The sequence below is a fragment of the Alligator sinensis genome, unplaced genomic scaffold, assembly GCF_000455745.1.
Source record: "Alligator sinensis unplaced genomic scaffold, ASM45574v1 scaffold117_1, whole genome shotgun sequence".
NCBI lineage: Eukaryota > Metazoa > Chordata > Crocodylia > Alligatoridae > Alligator > Alligator sinensis.
Window position 1 is genome coordinate 266,007 of NW_005841855.1, and position 21,123 is coordinate 287,129.

The 21,123-nt window shown below is 41.0% G+C and overlaps 2 protein-coding genes across 4 annotated transcripts in view; both read left to right on the top strand.

Moving 5' to 3' along the window:
- Window positions 1-12,891, top strand: part of TTC39C (tetratricopeptide repeat domain 39C) — a 44,901-nt gene extending 32,010 nt beyond the window's left edge. Inside the window, 3 exon segments of the mRNA XM_006016377.3 lie at window positions 2,427-2,531; window positions 11,040-11,078; window positions 11,540-12,891. Coding sequence (XP_006016439.1) covers window positions 2,427-2,531; window positions 11,040-11,078; window positions 11,540-11,629 — 234 coding nt within the window. The 3' untranslated portion in view covers window positions 11,630-12,891.
- Window positions 12,892-12,908: 17 nt separating this feature from the next.
- The window catches only part of CABYR (calcium binding tyrosine phosphorylation regulated), a 19,594-nt gene continuing 11,379 nt past the window's right edge, over window positions 12,909-21,123 (top strand). For 2 of the 3 annotated variants that reach the window (XM_025213938.1, XM_025213956.1), the window contains exon 1: window positions 12,910-13,253. The gene's annotated coding sequence lies outside the window, so the exon portion shown is untranslated. Of the gene's footprint in view, window positions 13,254-21,123 lie in introns of all 3 variants that reach the window. The other variant, XM_025213945.1, reaches the window with a different exon arrangement.

The window sequence follows — 21,123 nt, forward strand, 5'->3', positions numbered from 1 at the left end:
CTGACGGGACAGCTCCTCCTGGCCCCCTCTGCCCCAGTTATGCCTGCTGCATTGGCACCTTTTGCAGCGCCCAACCCAGCTGCAGTCTGCAGCAGACTCTGCTTTGCTCCAGCTCAGCCTGCCAGTGAGGGGATGGGATTGTATCCAGGGTGACCCCAGCTCGTGGGAGGGAACCCAGGAGTCCGGGGCCCTAGCATAATTAGTTATTGGCCAACATGTGAAGGAACATCTTGAGAAGCTGGATACCTTCAAGTCAGCCGGCCCTGACAATCTTCACCCCAGGGTACTCAAGGAGCTGGCGAGCATCATAGCCCAGCCTCTAGCAAGGATCTTTGAAAACTCTTGGCACTCTGGTGTAGTGCCCGAAGACTGGAAGAAGGCCAATGTGGTGCCTATCTTCAAGAAAGGGAGGAAAGTAGATCCGGCTAACTATAGGCCCATCAGCCTGACTTCTATCCCGGGGAAGATCTTAGAAAAGTTTATTAAAGAGGCCATCCTTAATGGACTGGCCGACGCCAACATCCTGAGGGATAGCCAGCACGGGTTTGTTGTGGGTAGGTCTTGCTTGACCAATCTCATTTCCTTCTACGACCAGGTGACCTATCACCTGGACAAGGGAGAAGAGATTGATGTCATATAACTTGACTTCAAAAAAGCCTTCGATCTGGTATCCCATAATCCCCTCTTGGTGAAACTGGCCAATTGTCGCCTTGGGTCCACCACGATCCACTGGCTGGAAAATTGGCTCCGGGGTCGGACCCAGAGGGTAGTAATCGATGGAAGTCACTCATCGTGGTGTCCTGTGACCACTGGGGTCCCCCAAGGCTCTGTCCTTGGACCCATACTGTTCAACATCTTCATTAATGATGTGGACACTGGAGTCAGAAGCGATCAGAACTGGCCAAGTTCGCCGATGACACCAAACGTTGGGGCAAAGCATCCACACCAGAAGACAGGCAGGTTATCCAGGCTGACCTGGACAGGCTCAGCAAGTGGGCGGACGAGAATCTGATGGTGTTCAACGCCGATAAATGCAAGGTTCTCCACCTTGGGAAAAAAAACCCGCAGCATCCTTATAGGCTCGGCAGTGCTATGTTGGCTAGCACTATGGAAGAAAGAGACTTGGGGGTCATCACTGACCACAAGATGAACATGAGCCTGCAATGCGATGCGGCGGCTAGTAAAGCGACCAAAACGCTGGCTTGCAGTACTGTGTCCAGTTTTGGGCTCCACAATTCAAAAAGGATGTGGAGAGGCTTGAGAGAGTCCAGAGAAGAGCCACGCGCATGATCAGAGGTCAGGGAAGCACACCCTATGATGATAGGCTGAGAGCCCTGGGGCTCTTTAGCCTGGAAAAGCGCAGGCTCAGGGGTGATCTGATGGCCACCTACAAGTTTATCAGGGGTGACCACCAGTATCTGGGGGACGTTTGTTCACCAGAGCGCCCCAAGGGATGACGAGACCGAATGGTCACAAACTACTACAAGATCATTTCAGGCTGGACATAAGGAAGAATTTCTTTACTGTCCGAGCCCCCAAGGTCTGGAACAGCCTGCCACCGGAGGTGGTTCAAGCGCCTTCATTGAACACCTTCAAGATGAAACTGGATGCTTATCTTGCTGGGATCCTATGACCCCAGCTGACTTCCTGCCCTTTGGGCAGGGGGCTGGACTCGATGATCTTCCGAGGTCCCTTCCAGCCCTGATGTCTATGAAATCTATGAAACATTATCAGCTACTGCAGCAAAAAAAAGGCAATGAGCGATAATGTTGTTTTTCCTTTTATCGGTGCCAGTCCAGTACCCAACTGATGTATCAGCGTACCTCTACCAAAAACGGTTCAGAAGACTGATTTTTCTCTCTCTCTCTCCCTCCTTCTTTTAAAAACAGCTTAGTTTTTGTTCTAGCCTTAAATCTTGGGAACTATTATAACTGCTAAAGTAGGGTGTCCAAAATGTGGTCATTGGAAAAATTGTAGTTGTCTGTTTTGCTGTGTGGCGTATCCCCCTCATTTAATATAGAACTGTTATATGCATGGCCTCTTCTCTAGCTCTGTCACATTTATTTTTAAAAACCCATTTCCTTGACTTTCCTTTCTTAGAGAACTACATTGGATCTCTAGTTTTTCCTACATGTAAAGGTCTAAACTTTTTAGTCAATTCATAAATCTTGTTGACACAAACATAACAAAAATGGGTGTTGAATTTTCCTAATTGGTGTCAGTCACAGATGCCTCCAGAAACTTATGGTCACTGCTGTTAAAGATTATTTAATGCATCAGAAATTTTGCAACGTTCAATTTTTGATATTGGGGTTGGTTCTGAATACTTGATGTTGAGGTATACATCTCCATTTCTCTTTGTAATGAAGAAAAAAATGAGGCTGAAAATGTTGAAGTGCTAACACTAATTTTTTTTCTTCTCTCAGTTCTTTCAGCGGGCTGTTAAAGATGAATTGTGCCGTCAAAACAACTTGTACATTCAGCCATATGCTTGCTATGAACTTGGCTGTCTTCTGTTAGGTGATCCAGAGGTAACGATAGAGTACATGTAAAACTTTTGGGATTGGGGATAGGACCATCTATGATCAATGATTCTTTAGAGTGAAAACGTGGAGAACTCTAAAAAGGGTCGGGCGTATATGTTAATTTTTTTACATTTTGTTTTTTTATCTGTATGTAAAGTCTTAAATGAGATGGATACCATGCTATTGTCTAGGTGACAGTGTGAACATTTATAGACGCTGGCATACTACATTTAGAATGTTTCACAGTGATATTTAGCAGGGCTGGACATTCAAGCCAGTGACAACATTAGAATTACTTGATTCATTTTGCTTCTCACTTTTACATAATAAATACACATTTGAGGCTTTCTCAGATTTAATTTCCAGCCATCAGCTAAAGACCTTATCTAGCAATCAGATAAGCAGGAGCCCTAACTTCTATCTCACTGCTTATGAAAAAAAAAAAAAAGGATAAAAAAGAAAATTCATATGAACAACAAATGGGAAGCAATAAATTTGACATGCATAAGATATTCATAGATTAATAGATGTTAGGGTCGGAAGGGACCTCAATAGATCATCGAATCCAACCTCCTGCATAGGCAGGAAAGAGCGCTGGGTTTAGATGACCCCAGATAGATGCATATCCAACCTCCTCTTGAAGACCCTCAGGGTAGGGGAGAGCACCACCTCCCTTGGGAGCCCGTTCCAGACCTTGGCCACTCGAACTGAAGAAGTTCTTCCTAATGTCCAGTCTAAATCTGCTCTCTGCTAGCTTGAGGCCATTATTTCTTGTAACCCCCGGGGGCACCTTGGTGAATAAAACCTCACCTATTCCCTTCTGTGCCCCCGTGATGAACTTATAGGCAGCCACAAGGTCGCCTCTCAACTTTCTCTTGCGGAGGCTGAAAAGGTCCAGGTTCTCTAGTCTCTCCTCATAGGGCTTGGCCTGCAAGCCCTTAACCATATGAGTGGCCCTTCTCTGTACCCTCTCCAGGTTATCCGCATCCCTCTTGAAGTGCGGTGCCCAGAATTGCACGCAGTACTCCAACTGCGGTCTGACCAGCGCCCGATAGAGGGGAAGTATCACCTCCTTGGACCTATTTGTCATGCATCTGCTGATGCACGATAAAGTGCCATTAGCTTTTCTGATCGCTTTGTCACACTGCTGACTCATGTTCATCATGGAGTCCACTAGGACTCCAAGATCCCTTTCTGCTTCCGTGCCACCCAGCAGGTCATGTATCAAAATACGTCTGTTCTTTAAGAATTGTCCACCTTTTCCTCCTGACTTTGGGATAAGCACATGCCTGCTTCACTGCATTGAAAATGCAGCCAACCTGGAACCCACTGAAGGTCCACATTAACTGGCTGTTAAGCTTTGCCTGATCAGATTGTGTCATCTTTCTTATTCTACAATAACCACATTTTTTAATTGAAAAGCTTGTTCCATGTAGTTTTTGGATGCTGAACTCTTCTTGCAAACTTGAGATGGTCTTCAAGCTCTGTAAACTCTTTTAAACAGTATTATTTCCTACACTGAACTGCTGCAAATTGCTTCTCCAAACTGTGACTATATTAAATCCTTGGTCATTCTGGCTGCTTGCAGACGTATTAAAAAAACCCCCAAACAAACAAACAACCCACGCTTTACTGGAAGCAGCAGCACATTACTTTGACCTGGCCCTGCAGCATCTGTGTAGATCAGGTGCTTCAGTGGGGCTTTTTGGCACTTTTTTTATCTCAAGCTGCTTCAATCAGCTATTAGATAAAAGTTAAAAAAGCCACACTAAAGTGCCCCATCTATACAGATGTCAGGCAAGCCAGGTCCAATTAAGGTGTTGCCTCTTCTGGGCATGTGCTGGGCTCGGCACAGGAACACACCGAGTTTAAAACACCACTTCTTTAACATCTGCAAGCATCCTCTATTGTTTATAAAAATAGTCATGATGATGATTAAGGTTGTCCAACACTTCTTACATAAGACCTCTGTATTCAGTTTCTTCTAACTTAGCAGAACACTGACCATTTAAGTTAATTTTTTTTCCATTTAGGGTGATTGTCTCGATAATTTTTTGGATAATTTCAGCCAAAATTATTCCACCACTTAGAATCATGGAAAATTAGGGTAGGAAGGGACCTCTGGAGGTCATATACTTCAACCTCCTGCTCAAACTAGGACTATCCCCATCTATATCATCCCAGCCAAGGCTTTGTCTAGTGGGGTCTTAATAACCTTCAAGGGTGGAGATTCCACAAACTCTCTGGGTAACCTATTCCAGTATTTCCCTACCTTCCTAGTGAGAGTTTTTCCTAGCATCTAACCTAAACTTCCCTTGCTGCAGCCTGAGACCATTGCTCCTTGTTCTGTCATCTGCCATCACTGAGAACAGTTCAGCTCCATCCTCTTTAGAACAAACCATCAGGTAATTGAAGACTGCTATTCAATCCCTCCTCAGTCTTCTTTTGTCCAGACTAAATAAGCCCATTTCCCTCAGCCTCTCCTCAGAAGTCATGTGCCCCAGCCCTCTAACCATTTTTGCTGTCCTCTGCTAGACACACTCCCAATATGTCCATCTCCTTTCTGTAGTGGGGGGCCCAAAACTGGACACAGTACTCCCGAGGTGGCCTCACCAGTGCTAAATAGAGGGGAAGAATCATTTCCCTTGATCTGCTGGGAATGCTCTTACTAATGCAGCCCAGTATGTGGTTAGTCTTTGCAATAAGGGCACTTCCAGGGATAAAGCAAAGAAAAAAATGTCTTGCTTTAAGGAAAAATTCTAGTAACTTTATCCTTGAAGAGCTTTCCTCCGGCCCCCATGCTTTGGAATAGGGGTTTGAAATATGGCAGAGGGCCTGCCGTGGTTCCAGGGTTTTTTCTTGTGCCATCCCTGTGAATATTTACCCAGATTTGATCAAATTTGCAGCCTTAAAAAACTTCAACTCACACCTACTCAGAGGCTTGTTTAGAATTTGGCAGTTTAGTTCTCTGAACAGGTTCTGTGTATCAAGTAGGCTGCCTTTGGCATCCTACAAAGTTATTAAGTGTGCTCCATTTCTGGGTTACAGCGGTAGAGGAGGATAGTTTCTGAAATTGTTCTGCTCGTTCAAAAGCTAATCTAGTGCATGATACATAAATTTAGAAAGCATTTTTTCTGATGTTCTTAATGTGCTCCAGATACCTTGGAGGGGAAGGGAAGGCCACCTGTTTTGAATTGTGGAGGTGAGGGGAAGGAATCGAGTTAAAAACTGGAAACAGGAAAGAGAAGAAGCAGAGATAACATGGGCAGGATCTGGAGACAGGTGTAGGAACTGGGAAGAGAGAGGCAGAAAAACATGTTCAAGAACAGAAGGTAGGCAGGAGGATAAGAGCAGGGGAGGGAACAGAGATGGGAGTTGAATGGGGGAAAGTGGTCAATAGCAAGGAGGGAGCATAGGGGTTGAGGGGGTTGAAGGAAACAGGCTGGAGGGCTGTTACTACTTGATCATCCTACCCTATAGAGCAGTGGTTCTCAATCTTTTTAGACTCAAGTTATTCCTCTCTAACTTGTGTGAATTGAACAGCACCCCATTTCAAAAACAATTTATTTATTATAGTGCTTACCTCCTTGCAGAAGGGCCAAGCATGGGGACAGAGGACCAGCAAGGCAAGGAAAAGCTAAGCCTGAGCCTGCTCTTATCTGCTCATCTCCTCACACTTCCTGGAGCACCTTGACACTTGCTGGGTGCCCTGACACCCTGGTTGGCAATCACTGCCCTAGACCTAATGCAAACTTTCAGGGTCTGTTTTTTTTTAGCCATGAAATCCACTGGCAAAACATGTTTCCAGTTTCCACTAGTGGTAGATCTAAGTTTAAAGATAATCTTTCTTACTAATGGATGCTTTGTTTACTTTGGCATTGGAAGATTGTCGTAAAGATCCCATCCCTGCTAGAAATGCATGTGTGTGTGTGGCCAGCACCTTTTGTTTTTTCTGACTAAGGTATTTCAATTAGGAAATTCCCTAAACTAAAACTCCCAACATTTTAAAAGAGCACTAAAGTTAATTTAAGAAATTTAAGAAATATCAGTTAAGATGGCTCGTGCAACCTTAAATGGACCCTTGTGTGTACATGTTATCTTATACAGTCTTTTCCATGGGACGCTTGTGTCATTCGTTGCCCAAGGCTTGACTCTAAATTTGCAAAATCAAGCACTTCTACTTTGGAGTATTTTGTAAAGGTGTTTCAGGATAAGGGAAAGGAAGTTGAAGGTAGTTATGACTGCTCCTCATTTCATAGCATCAAACCTGGGCATGTGGTGTGTTGGCTCTTCTTTGTAGAAGTTCACAAGCTAGGGTTATACCATATTTACTCAAAGACAAGATGATTGTGAAAACAAGATGACCCCCCCAATAATTAGATTCTGTATATGGGAAAATTATAAATTTGTTATAATTTTCCAGGTGTAGAATCTATTTATCAGAGTGTTTTCTTGAATTCATCCCCTCCCACTACTATAACAGGGACAATGGTGGGAGGTCAGATAACCCCTTGCCCTCTATCTCCCAACTCCTTTTCCCCTACAGCCTTCTTGCTCTCCTTGTTGTCAGACCCTGCTCAGGCTCTGTTCTCTCTCCAGGCATAATGTGGAAGTTAGCTGCATGTGACTAAGTTGGAGGTGGGGGGAGGGACAAGAGACAGGAGGAAAGAAACTGCAGAAGAGAACGAGAGACTGCTGTGGCTCTGATTTTGGCCCCAACCCTGACTGCTACAAGTTTCAGTACAGGTACTCAATAAATACACTTCTGAGCACTGCTTTTTAAAATCTACTTATACATAGTACAAACTACATGATATTAGTCTAGAGCCAAAAGGCTCATGACTTGTATTGTTTCTTGGGCTGGGCCCCAGTAGAGTCAACAGCATTTCCAGCCATGGTAACCACACAGCCCAGCACTGCTCAATAAGTGTGCATACCCCCTCTCAAAGGATCCACATGCTAATTAACACCCCCCCCCCTCCCCTACTTGCAACTAGAACCAGGTGTTCTTGTTACAAGTCCTGAGACCCTCCAAAAAATGTATCTGGAAATGAGGTGTAGGGCTTCCTGGTACGTCTCCACTCTATAGAGGGTGGGGCCACATTAATCACATGCGACAGGCTGGGAGAGCAGGTGCCAGAGCCCCTCAGCTACACGGGAGTCTGGTGATATTTGCCAGACATTTAAGGCTCATGAAGGAACAGAAATCATTGGAAATGGTACAGGGGGGCACTGTTCAGCTGTGGGAGTGAAGAAATTGAAATGTATTTGACAGAATGGTTCACTGTGACTTGAAAAAGAGTTGGTACTGAGGGAGACTGAGTACACTATCTTATTCAGATGGGCTGCACTAACCTGTCTTTGTGGTAGGTTCCCATTATTTTGACACTACGAGAGGGTGTTGGAACTTGCTGCAGCCTCTCCAAGTGTTGGCCTGGTACTGCAGTACCTCCAGACTTGGTTCTCATTCCCTCCTGGGGGTACAACTGCCTGTTTTGGTTGGGTTTTTGGGGGGCTTTTTTGTTTTTTTAAGGGCTACACACAACAAAAAAAAAGGTCCCTATGAGCATGGAAAGCTTGATCACTGCCTTAAAGCAGAGAAGGAGATTGACAGAGCGTTGGGGTGTAAGGAGTGGAGGAAGGGAGACCCAAAGTTCAAACCAGTGCCAGTAGTTGAATTAGGTGGAAAAAGATTTGAAGAGTGGAAATGAAGGTCTGGAGACAGATGGAAAGTGGACAAAGGTGGGGAAGCAGGCACAAAAGAATGTGATGGTGGGAGCACCGGCAGTAGTGATGGCAGAAAAGGAGGCAACCAGAGTCACAGTGCTTCAGGGAAGACAGGAGCAGAGGAGAGCTGGTGACAGAGTGGGAGCAGCAGGAGAAGGTACATCAAGAGAGATAGAGGACAGTGGGAATATGGCAGAATGCCTGCCTTTTGGGAATGGCGCGGCAGGAAGACAAGGAAAACATGACTAGAGATTGCAGGAAGGATTGGAGACTGAGAAGAAAGGCGGTATTAGCTAGTGACAGAATGTAGAAGGAATCGGCATTAGACGGATGCCTTTTTGGAAAAGCTACTATCTGAGATACTAGAGGTGCAGCTGGAGCACCTGACCAGCTTAATTGCTTTTCCAAAGAAAGTCTTGGCAAATCATGCACTGGATTGGAAATGGGTATGAAATTTTTTAAAATAAATGTGCAGAGGAATGGGGGAGGGAGGAATTAAGAGAGATAAGATTTATGGCACAAGAAAAAGGGAGCGAGTGATTATAGGATGAATTTATACAGATTTATTTGTGGAAGAAGACATAAAAAGGTGGTTGGAATTGCATGTTCAAAGAGTAATGTGTGTGGAGGGACAAATCTGGTATTTGGATAGGGTTGTGGAGGGCACGAGTAGTGTTACAAGCAAACGAGTGGAGCTCATGTGGAGTGAAACACCTCCCACCTGTAATCCAGCTGGGGGCATGCTGATGTTTTATAATATGCCACGGGCAAGCTAAACAGTTCAGCAGATGTGACAAGGAAGGGCTCCTGTCTGCACACTGCCCTCACATAGTGTACTTCAGGTGTGAGGGGAAGGGGCACAGAGCAGCAGAGTACCAGGAACCCCTAAAATGTGTTACCTGTGGGGGGGAGAGACACTTGTACCACAGGTGTCCTACAGTCTTTGCAAACAAGGTTGGACCCACTGAGGAGCAGCCAGAATTGGAAGGGGACAGTGAGGGAGAAGAGGGGGATAGACAGAAATGTTTGAAGAGACCTTGCAGGAGTGAGAAAAACAGAAAGGAGGAAACAGAGTTAGAGCCTGTCACGTAGTCATAGAAAGAAATTAAGGCAGTCATGTGTGACCTGCTCTTCATGAATCCATGCCAGTGGTGGTTCCTGATCACCTTGTTCTCCTCCAGGTGCTTAGAAATAGATTCCTTGATGACCTGCTCCATGATCTTTCCTGGTATCAAGGTCAGACTGATTGGTCTTTAATTCCCCAGGTTCTCCTTCTTCCCTTTACCGACTTTTCAATATTTAAGACTTCACCCAACATTCATGAGTTCTCCACAGTGATAGCCAATGGTTCTGTGATTATCTCAGCCAATTCCACTATTCTAGGATGCATCATATTTGGCACTGCTGACTTCATAAAAACATCCAGCTTCTCTAAATAACCCCTAAACTGTTCTTCCACTGCTCTAGGAACTGCTCAAAGAAGTTACTGCAAACAAGCATTTAAAAATAATTAAAGATGATTCAGTTGAAATACCATCTGATCTAATATGTAAAAATGTCATCTTCAAATTGCAACATTTAAACAGGCATGCTTTTTATTTTAAAAATTAGAATTTTAACTATAGCTTTGCCCCACTATCTTAAGAGACTTGATTCTTTCCTTCTATGCCCAAGGGTGACTTGTGGATTCTTTTTTAAAAGAAAATCTATAAAGATTGGTTATTTATGGTTCTTAAAGATGATCCATGTCACTGGGACAAGTACCATATTTACTTGAATATGAGACGGGTTTTGAGCAGTGAGTGTCCTTGATTAATTTTTGATGCCGTCTCCCACATTCTCATTGGTAAGCAAAGGAAATATGAACTAGATGAAAGTAATGCAAAGGTAAATGTTAAGATTACATTATGTAAAAATACATAAACAATGGTCTGCTTTATATAATATTCACTTTGTGTATAATTGACTACCCTTTGGGTGTAGCTGTAACTTTCAAGAAGTTAAATCTTTGGACATTCAGGTGGTTCATATTCAGATGCAATTAAATAAGATACATTAAACTCATTCAGATGACTTTCTCAGTGTTGCATTTATATCAGATAGAAGAATATTTCTTCTAGTTCTAAAATACCTAAAATAAATTCAGATGCAGATATATAGGAAATGGAGCAGAAACTTTAGAAACAAGTAGTAAAAATTTAGCTGAAGATATCAACAGTTTTTATAGCAATCTTGAGAAATTTAATTTTTACTTGGCTCAGAAAAAATATTAATTCTTCGGTTCAGAAACAAAATATTCCTTTCCTTTTTCTTTTCAAATCTTTCTCATGAATCTCCATTTTATTATAGGTAAGTTGTAAGAAGAATAAATAATTATCGCTATCTAAAGAAGCTCAATTACATAAACTGAAATTACAAAAACAAAGTTCAGTTGCAGAAATATCCGTGAATAATTGATGTATTTTTGCAAGTTAAATTGTTCAAAAGAACGCAGTTACGTGTTTAAGTTTGAACTTTTTGCATATAACTTTACTGATTTCCTTTTAGTGTTGTATCTCTTAGTGGTAATCATACTCTGACTTTGGTTTAATTTCTTTTTAGAATGTACAGCAGGCCCTTTTGGGTACTTTAGGAGCCCCCGCACATTCATTACAGGAAGACATTCCAGTGGACACTTCCAGTAGAATTTCCAGGGTCCCGTCCTTGGTTCTGGCTGGGTAGACCGTTGGACTGTTCTAATTGGTACATTTTTCTCAAGTAACACTTTTTTCCTCTTTCTTTTTGTAGACTGTGCCAAGAGGCAAAACCTTACTTCTCCAAGCAAAGGTAAAACCAAAACATCCTATCCCTTCTTTCCCATCAGCAGTGGGAATTTGAAAGCTAGCTTCTGATGCAGTTCTCAGTGTTGGTGTCCATCACCTGTACTCTTCAGTTTAATGTATTCAATGTTTGCTCATTGCATACAGTTTGGGATTTTCTAGGGCTTTTGGACTTTCTAATAACTTCACATGTTGTGACTAGACACTGATTGGGTCCCTGTTCACAATTGGAAAGTAAAGAAAAGGTTTTTTTGCATGTTCCTGAATTTGCAAGCTGTACTGAGGACTTCCTTTACTTAACTGTGTAGATTAATTTTTATTGTAACCAATTTTCAAGCCCAGAGACCTCTATTCCCTCTCCCTTTCTAACTACTTTGTAGCTAATTCTCCTCTTAAGTATCTTGTGCTAAGTTGCCTCTCAACCTAAGGTGGAGTAAGCTAATAGTTCTCTGTATTTTTGTATTTCAGGAAGAATTCACTGGATATGATTTTGAGAACAGATTGCATGTCCGCATACATGCAGCCTTAGCTTCTCTGAGGGAAGTGGTTCCACAGTGACAATAGGAAGTCTTGTGTTATCCATTCCTATGGTTTCTGCACTTTAAGATGAAGCAGGAGATAAAGATGTTGGGAAGACCAGCTTTTCTTCTGAAAACCACCTGTGCCAGAGTTCCTAAAACATTCAGAGTTTCTGACTAAATAAAATATTATAATACTGATAATTAAACACAAAATAAGTCAGTCAAAGAGGATTAAGTGACCTTGTGTTAACTCTCAGTTTTTGTTTAAACCAAGCTACAAATAATTAGGATGTGACTGTGCAGATGAGCTTACAACAAGCATCATCTGATTTATTGCAACAATATTAGTTCACCTCTGGCAGGTATCATATAGCCCTTCAAATTTTTCTAAAGTGCCCTTTCTAGGGAGAACAACCTATTTGATTAAAATAATAACACTGTATAAAGAATCGGTGTAAGTTTTAAGTTTTGAGAATAAGAGAGCACTTTTTCTCTAAAAGCCAACAAGAAAGGGGGGACACAAAAGAAGTAAGATTGTCAGCCACCATGCTTGTTAAATCCGCATTGGCTTATTTCAATTACTTGATGATTCATAAAGTTTAAATTTTAGAATGCATCTATCCTGTTTTATTTTTAAATTATGAAAATATTAAGGATATCTATTATTAGTACACTTCTAATTATTTATTTTGTTTGACATTCAGTTACTAAGTCATTTATTTTCTTAATATTCTGAATAGTTTTTGCCTGTTAGATATTACAAAGAATTTAACAAATTGTTTTTTCCACTCAGGTTCCTAAATCTTTTGGTATAAGAAAATAACCTTTAAACATAATTTTAAAGCCCCTTATTTAAATATTTATACTAAATGGTATATTTTCCTTTACTTCCATATATGGTACACCAAACTTGTGGTATTAAAGTATTTAAATACCTCAGTGAATTTAAGAATCTGTCATGATCATATCACTTTTAAAACGTGATCAAATGTACAGTAGCACTATAGTTCTGTTTACCTGTAAGACCACAATATTAGTTCTTTTGTATATTCTCAGTGTAAAATTTAGTTTTTTATTTTAAAATTACTTAGTAATAGAAGTCTGGCCAGAATTTTAGTGAATTTTCTTATTTTGCATAGCTGATGAGACTGAAAGCGGTTATCATAGACTGCTGACAGATGTGGGAGGAGAAAAAAATGCCCTTTACCTAAAGAAAATGTGTTTGTTTGACCTGACTCTGCAGGATCTATATAGATTGGGTGCTTCAGTGGGTTTTTTTGGCATTTTTATCTAATAACTGATTGTCAGCTGTTAGATAAAAGTGCCAAAAAAGCCCCACTAAAGCACCCAACCTGTGCAGATGTTGGGCAAGCCAGGTCCAACTAATGCGATGCCTCTTCTGCACATGTGCATGGGAGCATGCAGAGTTTAACGTAAAACAGTTTTGGGGGGGTGGTTTAATGTCTGTAAGCGGCAATAAAGGTTTATATTTTCTCTGGTCAGGCAGTCTTAAATATTTCCTAAAGTCAGACTGAAATTTTTGTTTCTTTACAGAATGTCAACTTTTTTTACCTTGCTTGCATCTAATGGGTTTGCATCTCAAGGAAGATTGGTGTGAAGAGGAAAAGTAGTGCTCTTTATTCAGTAGACAGGGAGAAAAGGTTAGGATAACCTTTGTTTTTCAATTAGACAAAGAATTCTTAAAGTTAGTCTTAGGAGCAATCATATGGCCCACAATTATTGCAGTCCATGAGGGAGAGAAAGACTGAGCCTTAAATTGTAATGCAGCTTCACTGCTTGTAGTCTAGTCACACTACATGTAGTCAACATGTTTCTCCTTAGAAAGGATTTGGTAACATTGAGTCATAAAATTCTGGCTTTGAGTGTTCAGCCCTTTACTTGAATTGGTCAATTCAGACAAGTATTGGATAGAAATATTATTATATTGTATATATGAAGATAATGTAGAACTTGATTGTGATTTAAGTGGGCATAACATACTTGAATTATTTTAATTTTTGTTCTATATGCTTTTATTATTTTTTAATCAAGGGTATGGTCCACTCGGGGTAAGTAGCAGATGAGCAACTATACATTATTATTAGAATTCCTTTAATATGCACTGTATAAGCAGGATACAAGGACAGCAGACTGTTTAGGACACCCAGCACCTGCATGCAAAGGTAGTGGGTTGTTTAGGGTCCAGATACCCCAGATGAATAGCAGTGTATACGTGAAAGTAAATTTACCAAATGGCTTATTCTTTTCATCAGGCCCGTTGCAGTGGTGTAGAAACAGGCTTGTGTCACTATGTATACGTACAACATTTCAGCTCTGTGCAAATTTTAGTTTTCTTTGGGTCCAGAGAACTGTCACTGAAATGAAACTGTCTGTTTCTGTATTTTTCCCCTCATAGGAGAATCTCCTAGTTTGTAAATGTCAAAGTTATTTTTATATTAGATTGTGCCTGTGATGAGAACAATCTCAATTGTATTTTACGTAATCTAAATACGTTTTTATACTTTAGAGATCGGAGGCATGGTCTAATAGCAATAATGGAATATGCATCTTGCCAGTTAATATATTTTAAGATTTTATCTTTACTGGATCGGGTATTTTTTTGTTGACGTTGATGCGATTTTTATCTCAATAATAACTCATTTCAAATAAACAACTAGAATTTTTAGAAGTCACCAAAAACTGTATTATTTATTGTGGTGTACTGTAAATGTTGTCAATTTACAGAACTTACACTTTTATATTTCTGCCGAGTAAAGTTAAAAGAAAACATGGACCTGATTTTTCCCTCCCTCTTGCTATTTATATTTGCCCATCAGTTGATGGCATCCTGAAGAAGATGCCATGTATTGAAAATCTTCCTGTATCTTTAAACAAAGCTATCTGTGTAACAGAGTTCTGTGGTCAGCAGTTATGTCAACTTTTGTTCTTCCGTCATGGTTATAGACTGGTTTAGAAAGTGGTGGGTTACACTTGTCATGTTGAGGTCAATCATGGAATGAACAAGACAATCTGGCATGTATTCTAAAGATCTTGATTTTGTTTCCAAAAATCTGTACTCGCTGTAGTCCTATGTTTTCAAAAAAATGTTTCCAGTTTTCTCTCAAGCAATCACATGAATTTCTTTGCTGACTTTCAGTTCTTGTTTCATATTCTATCCATGTTTCATTCTTAAATAAAAACCCCAAACCTTGCATTGAATTGACTATCAATTTACAAACAATCTAATCTAGTCTCAAACAGTGTATCGAGCCCTCTAATCCAAAATTGCTCTGCAATTGTTCCAGTTTCCATATGGGGGAAGCATTGCATTGTAGAGGCATACAATATATGAATCATGTTTTAATGGAGGAATTTTGGGGGTGGGATTTGTGTTCAAGAAAGCCACACTCATCTGTGTTGCTAGTCAAGATCACAAACCCTCTCTGTGGTAACTGGCAATTGTTTACATGGAAAAATATTAGAAAAGTGTGTAACAGATATTGTTTTTCAATGCATTTTATCAGCTGGAAATAAGCAGCAGCCAGTACAGTGTGATCAATCGGCTATCCTGGGATCACCTGATGCCCCAGGAGCTATGATTTAGAAACTTTAGTGCTAGACTGCACTAATCTTTAACAGGAAGGAGAAAGGTATCATTGCCTCTAATCCACCATACTGCAGAGATTGTACTGTGAAAACTATTGATAAATATTTCAGTGATTTTTAAATTAAACACCTGATTTTAAAGGCAGAATGGAATTTTTCTTTCCCAGAGTTAGCTCAGGTACTGTACCTGGAAGAGGATTAATGAAGGTTATTTTTCCCTTATGTCTGGTTAATCAAGGATAGCAATGTAGAAGAAATTAAAGGATCTTTTGCTGTATGGGAGTCACTGAGGTACCGAAAGTTAAAGCCTATCTGCTCCAGAAGAATTGGGAATACATATATAGTTATATGGTGTGGATATAGCTCAGAACCACAAAGCTTCCTGCTTTAGTCAGGATTGAAATCACTGAAAAAATCCAGTTATACAGACTCTTTTACTCACAGATTGAGATAAGCTGGCAAGCTGGATCAGGCCTTGCTGCGCCATGCGGCACTACCATGCCAGAATGGGCCCCGCTGAATGGCTCCAGAGTTAATGTGTCATATTCCCCAATGTTCCAGATCTCTTAAATGTTGACTTCTAAGTACTATAATCTTTTTTAAAAATTCTTCAGTACAATATAACCACATTCTCACATATGCAACAATAGTGAATAGTTATTGCTGGAACTGGATGTCTTGCATTATCTGTAATTAGGAACTACTTTCAAAATTTTCTCATTTCATTTGTTACTACAGATGCATCTTGCCAGCCTGAAGAAGCCAAGTAAAGGTCTTCAGTTCTCAAAACAGCACCTGCCCACAAAGGTTGTAGTGATAAGGGCAGTTTAAAGAGTCTAATACAGAGTTTCTCTTAGGGGTTGGCCATGATCACTAGCTTATAAACTTACATCTGCAAGTAAGCGACCCTGATTTAGATGGACATCCAGACCACTACGGTTTATATAAAACTAGAAGGGAGAAAATCCTGTATTCTGTGATAGATGTGTGTGGGAGATGAGTGTTCCATGAAACATTTTTAATGGCTAGGAACATGGTAGTTGCAGACAACTGAGCAGGTGGGTGGTGGATTCGTGGGCTGGTCCCTGAATCAAGAAGTGAAAAGGTAGTGAAAGAACACCTTAGGAGTTGGCAACTAGAGAGAGGTCACTGAACTACTAAAAACTGCTAAAGTTCATATACAGCTTAATAGCAATACTTTGTATTGGGAAAAATGTATTTTCCTTTTGCTGCACTCAGGCTTTGTACTCACTCTTACTAATGCCATTTATAGCAAAGGTCCTGATCAAGCCTCAGAGTGGGAAGATCTTAGTTACCTACTAGCAAAGACAAATGTGGTTCTTAATCCTGTTAGGGATGGTAGTGAGCTTTAACCTATTAGCTATGTCTGAACACAGATTCCAGCTTTGGATACTCCTCCCTGTTTGCATGGCTTCTGAGAGTAAAAAAACTGAATCTGTGGTGTTTCTGAAAAAGGGATATACTATCTTTAAAGAAGTCTACCAAAGATCTAGTGTAAGTAGAAGCAAGACAAAGTGCCTTGTGTTGGTTGTCTTGCATGACTTGCACGAAACCTCTTTGTTTATTTGCTAGAGTCTTTCCTATAGACAATTTAGGACATGTCGATACTGCCTCTGTGGTGAGCCTGGGAGCACTGTTGAGAAAAACACTGTATCCACTTGCTCCTACTCAGTTCATGCCCAAATTCAGAAATTAGCCAGTTTGTCTGATTTATCATAGCCTTGAGCAAGCACTTGGCTGTTCTCAGCATGTCTGTCTTGGGACACTTCTTGGGGGATGGTCAGGGCTGTGGTAAATGGATAACGTTGCCTAATTTCTGAGCTTTGTCTTGTCTGCTTGCTCCCACTTAGGGACAGGACATGCTTTCTGATGGCTCTCCTGGACTTGCTGTGGTGACTGTTTGTAAACATGTCTTGATGTTGTCTTAAATAAGCTGATATCTAAATGTTTCTGCTGTTACTTTTGAATTACTTAATCCTATGGGTTCAAGTTTCTTTCAGATAAAGATAGGTTTTTCCGGAGGTCAGAAGTTCACCTTGTGGAATAAGTGTATTTTGGACCCAAGTGTCTCATCCAGTTTGCACTTAATTAACTTCCAAAGTAAAGGTAGTACAAAAAGTTTTTGGACACTTTCTGAGGTGGTGTTGGGAGTCTCACTTTGAATGTTATTCAGGCAACTTTTTCCCACTGGGCATGTGCTCAACCTGGCAAATGCACTTCATCTCAAGCATAACGTGAACAGGTCTTTACTTGGCATTATAGAAGCCTGTTTCTAAACCCAGCAAGCCTTTTGTTTCAGCTGATACTAATGGATTTGCTGTTTCTGATATCCATGTTTAAATTGTCTGTTTGCAGTGTTCGTTATTTGAAAGCCACGTAAACGTGTGCTGCAAGAGGTAAATCTACTACCTCAGGTAACTTCTGATCTGTGTTCATACAGAACACTTACAAGCCATAACAGTCTTTTCTGCACGCATATCTTCACTAAATCTTCTACTTAGTTTTGGCCTCTAAATTGAAATCCAAATAAAGACTAGGTAGAGAAACCTAGCCATCCTGTCCCCAGAATTTTCTTTATAGTATTATCAATTTTGGTAGTCCTCAAATGTATTTTGGGTGTAAATCTTATTCTGCTTATTCTAACATGTCAGTCATGGTTTGCTCACACTTTTTTTTATTTTCTCATTGCTGGTTTCAGTAGTTAAATGCTTTTTTTTGAGAGACAGTTGAGAATTTAAAATATTTCATTATATTACTATAATAAGTATTTTTAAAACATAAATGTGAAGCATGATTGCAGGCCAGATGCACTTTATATTTGCCCATGACAAAAATATAATTGTGCTATGTACTGTTTCTATTTTGACATGGTGATTTTTTTCAAATTTAATCTAGGCATTTAGTCCTCAAGGGCTTCTTGCTTTTAAAAGGACTACTTAATTACCTGTAATTGTTTTTCTCCGGAGAGATCCTTCTCAGTGGGCCACCAGGCAAGTACCCTCAAACACACCACTTTGAAGGTTCTGAATTTTGAATGGACTCGTCTAATGGGAATATAGTTACATCTGTATTTGAAAGGAACTGATTGCTGTGAGCAGCCAAAATACTTCAGCAGAAATGGTATAAAACAATGGTTACTGGATCTAGCAGCTTACACTTGAGTTGTAGCAATTCCTGCCAAGTACTCGTATAAATATAGGAACCTTGGAGCACAGCAGCAGGAGACAAGTCATTGTTTCTTTTAACCTATTATGAAGATTCTTGTGTTCTGGGTGCTGTTTTTACCTAAGGATCTCCTCCAGCAGCAAGCTTCTGAGGTTGTATTTTCTCTTTCTGACTTCAATAATTTCTTCCAGGAGCTCAAATTTAAACAGGCTTTGGAAAAATTTCATCTGATGATATTACTTGCAGTTGTGTTGCTGGAACTTTAAATGACCAAGAACATCAGCATGCAGTTGCTGCTAGTGTGAACTAGAAAAAACTGCAGTCCCAAGCAGCTGCAGTGAAGGTTGTCCCTGCTACAGGTCACATTCTACTGCCACTTCATGCAGTCCCGTGCACTTCAATACGGAGTTGCTTGTGACAGAGTGATGGGAGAACTTGGCCTTGTGAATATTAAGCCTATTGTGAAAGATGTTTTAAAGAATGATGCACAAATTATGCTAGGGAGAAAGGTCTTAATGGCCCTTTCTGTATGGGAGAAGGTATTAATTGCTGACTACAGCTATAGCTGAGCATGGTTTCAGAAACAATGTGTACATAACTCCTTTAATATAGCTAGATTTGTAATACAGGTACTCCTCACTTAATGTCGTCCCAGTTAATGTTGTTTTGTTATTACATCACTGATCTATTAGAGAACATGATTGTTTAAAGTTGTGCAATGTTCAGTTATAAGAGAGTGGTGGTGGACGGGTCATTTTCAACCTGGAGGGATGTGGACAGTGGAGTTCCCCAGGGCTCAGTCCTTGGGCCTGTGCTATTCAACATCTTAATCAGCGACTTGGAGGTGGGCGTGGAAAGCACGCTGTCCAAATTCGCTGATGACACAAAGATGTGGGGAGAAGCGGGCACACTGGAGGGGAGGGACACAATCCAGCTAGATCTAGACAGGTTACAGAGGTGGGCGGATGAGACTAGGATAGAATTTAACGCAGGTACTGCATCTAGGGAGAAGGAACCAGCAACATACCTATAGGCTGGGGAACACCCTGCTTAACAACACAGTGGCTGAAAGGGATCTTGGAGTCATTGTTGACTCAGGATGGACATGAGCCACCAATGCGAGGAAGCTGTCAGTAAGGCTCACCGCACCTTGTCGTGCACCTACAGATGCATCACAAGCAGGTCCAGGGAGGTGATCCTTCCCCTCTGTGCGGCACTGGTCAGATCACGGTTGGAGTACTGCGTTCAGCTCTGGGCGCTGCACTTCAGGAGGGATGTGGCTAGCATTGAGAGGGTCCAGAGGAGGGCCACTCGCATGGTCAGGGGGCAGCAGGCCAGGCCCTATGAAGATGGACTAAGGGGCCTGAATCTATTCTGCCTCCACAAGAGAAGTCTCAGGAGATCTGGTGGCTGTCTATAAACTCGCCAGGGGGGACCAGTGGAAAATAGGTGAGGCTCTGTTCCCCCAGGCACCACCTGGGATAACAAGGAATAACAGCCACAAATTGATTGAGAGCAGGTTCAGGCTTGATATCAGGAGGCATTACTTCAGTTAGGGCTGTCAGGCTCTGGAATGGGCTCCCTAGGGAGGTGGTGCTCTCCCCTACCCTGGGGGGGTTCTTCAAGGAGGCTGGATAGATATCTGGCTGGGGTATTATGATCCCAGCCCTCGTTCCTGCCCAGGGCAGGGGGTCAGACTTCATGATCTGTTCAGGCCCCTTCCGACCCTAGAAACTATGAAACTGAAACTATGATTAACGTTGTTTGGCCACTGCCTGCTAGTAGGTAACTACTGTGACGTAATTGGACTTGCGACTTTAAGCGAAACAACGTTAAGCATTTTTCAAGAACGTAACTATGACGTTAAACGAGGAGTAGCTGTACAACTGGAACCTGCTATTTGCCCAAGGTCTCAGAATACCTGACAGGCTTTTGACTTTTTATTCTCACCTGCAACCATGAGGTCATATTGCATATATAAAGTATGCAAATAGCAAACTTTATTTTTTTTTAAATGTAATTCTGTTTAAATGAATTAAATACAGCTTCTGCTGTTGGCTAGAATTTAACCAACTTTAACCAATAAAAAATGAGACTTAACTGATAGCTTTAACTCTCGCAAGAAAAATCAACTTCATATAATCTTTACTATGGTTTGATAAGCCAACATGCTCTAACTCCAGTGGCCAAAGTTTGGTAAAATTTATATTGATATTAACTGTTAATTTTCAAAATATGAGTGTCCTAATCATATACTTACACTGTAGCAGTATTTTTGTGGTTGCATTGGTAGCTTGTGAATTCGTTCCTACTAGTAGAGTTCCCCATGTTGCATTTCAACATTGGTTAGAGAGTTAAACTGCTTTAAAAATTAAAACTTTCTTGCGCTAAAATGCATTGAGGGTTTGAATGGAAATAACCAACAGTCTAAATTCCTATAATCTTTTACATACTCTGTGACAGGTAAGAAAATATCACCAATTAAATTTCTTCTAAGAAAAGTCAAACACCTAGCACTGGAGTGTTCATTGGTTAAGACTTTTACAAGGACCTGACTTTCAGCAAGTTGATTTTAAAATTCGTTTACTCTTCTTTATCTCCTTCATTCCCAGATAATGAATGTGAAAACATTTCACACCCTAGGTGTTTTGCAGGCTTAAATGCTAGATTCATAGATGTTAGGGTCGGAAGGGACCTCAATAGATCATCGAGTCCGACCCCCTGCATAAGCAGGAAAGA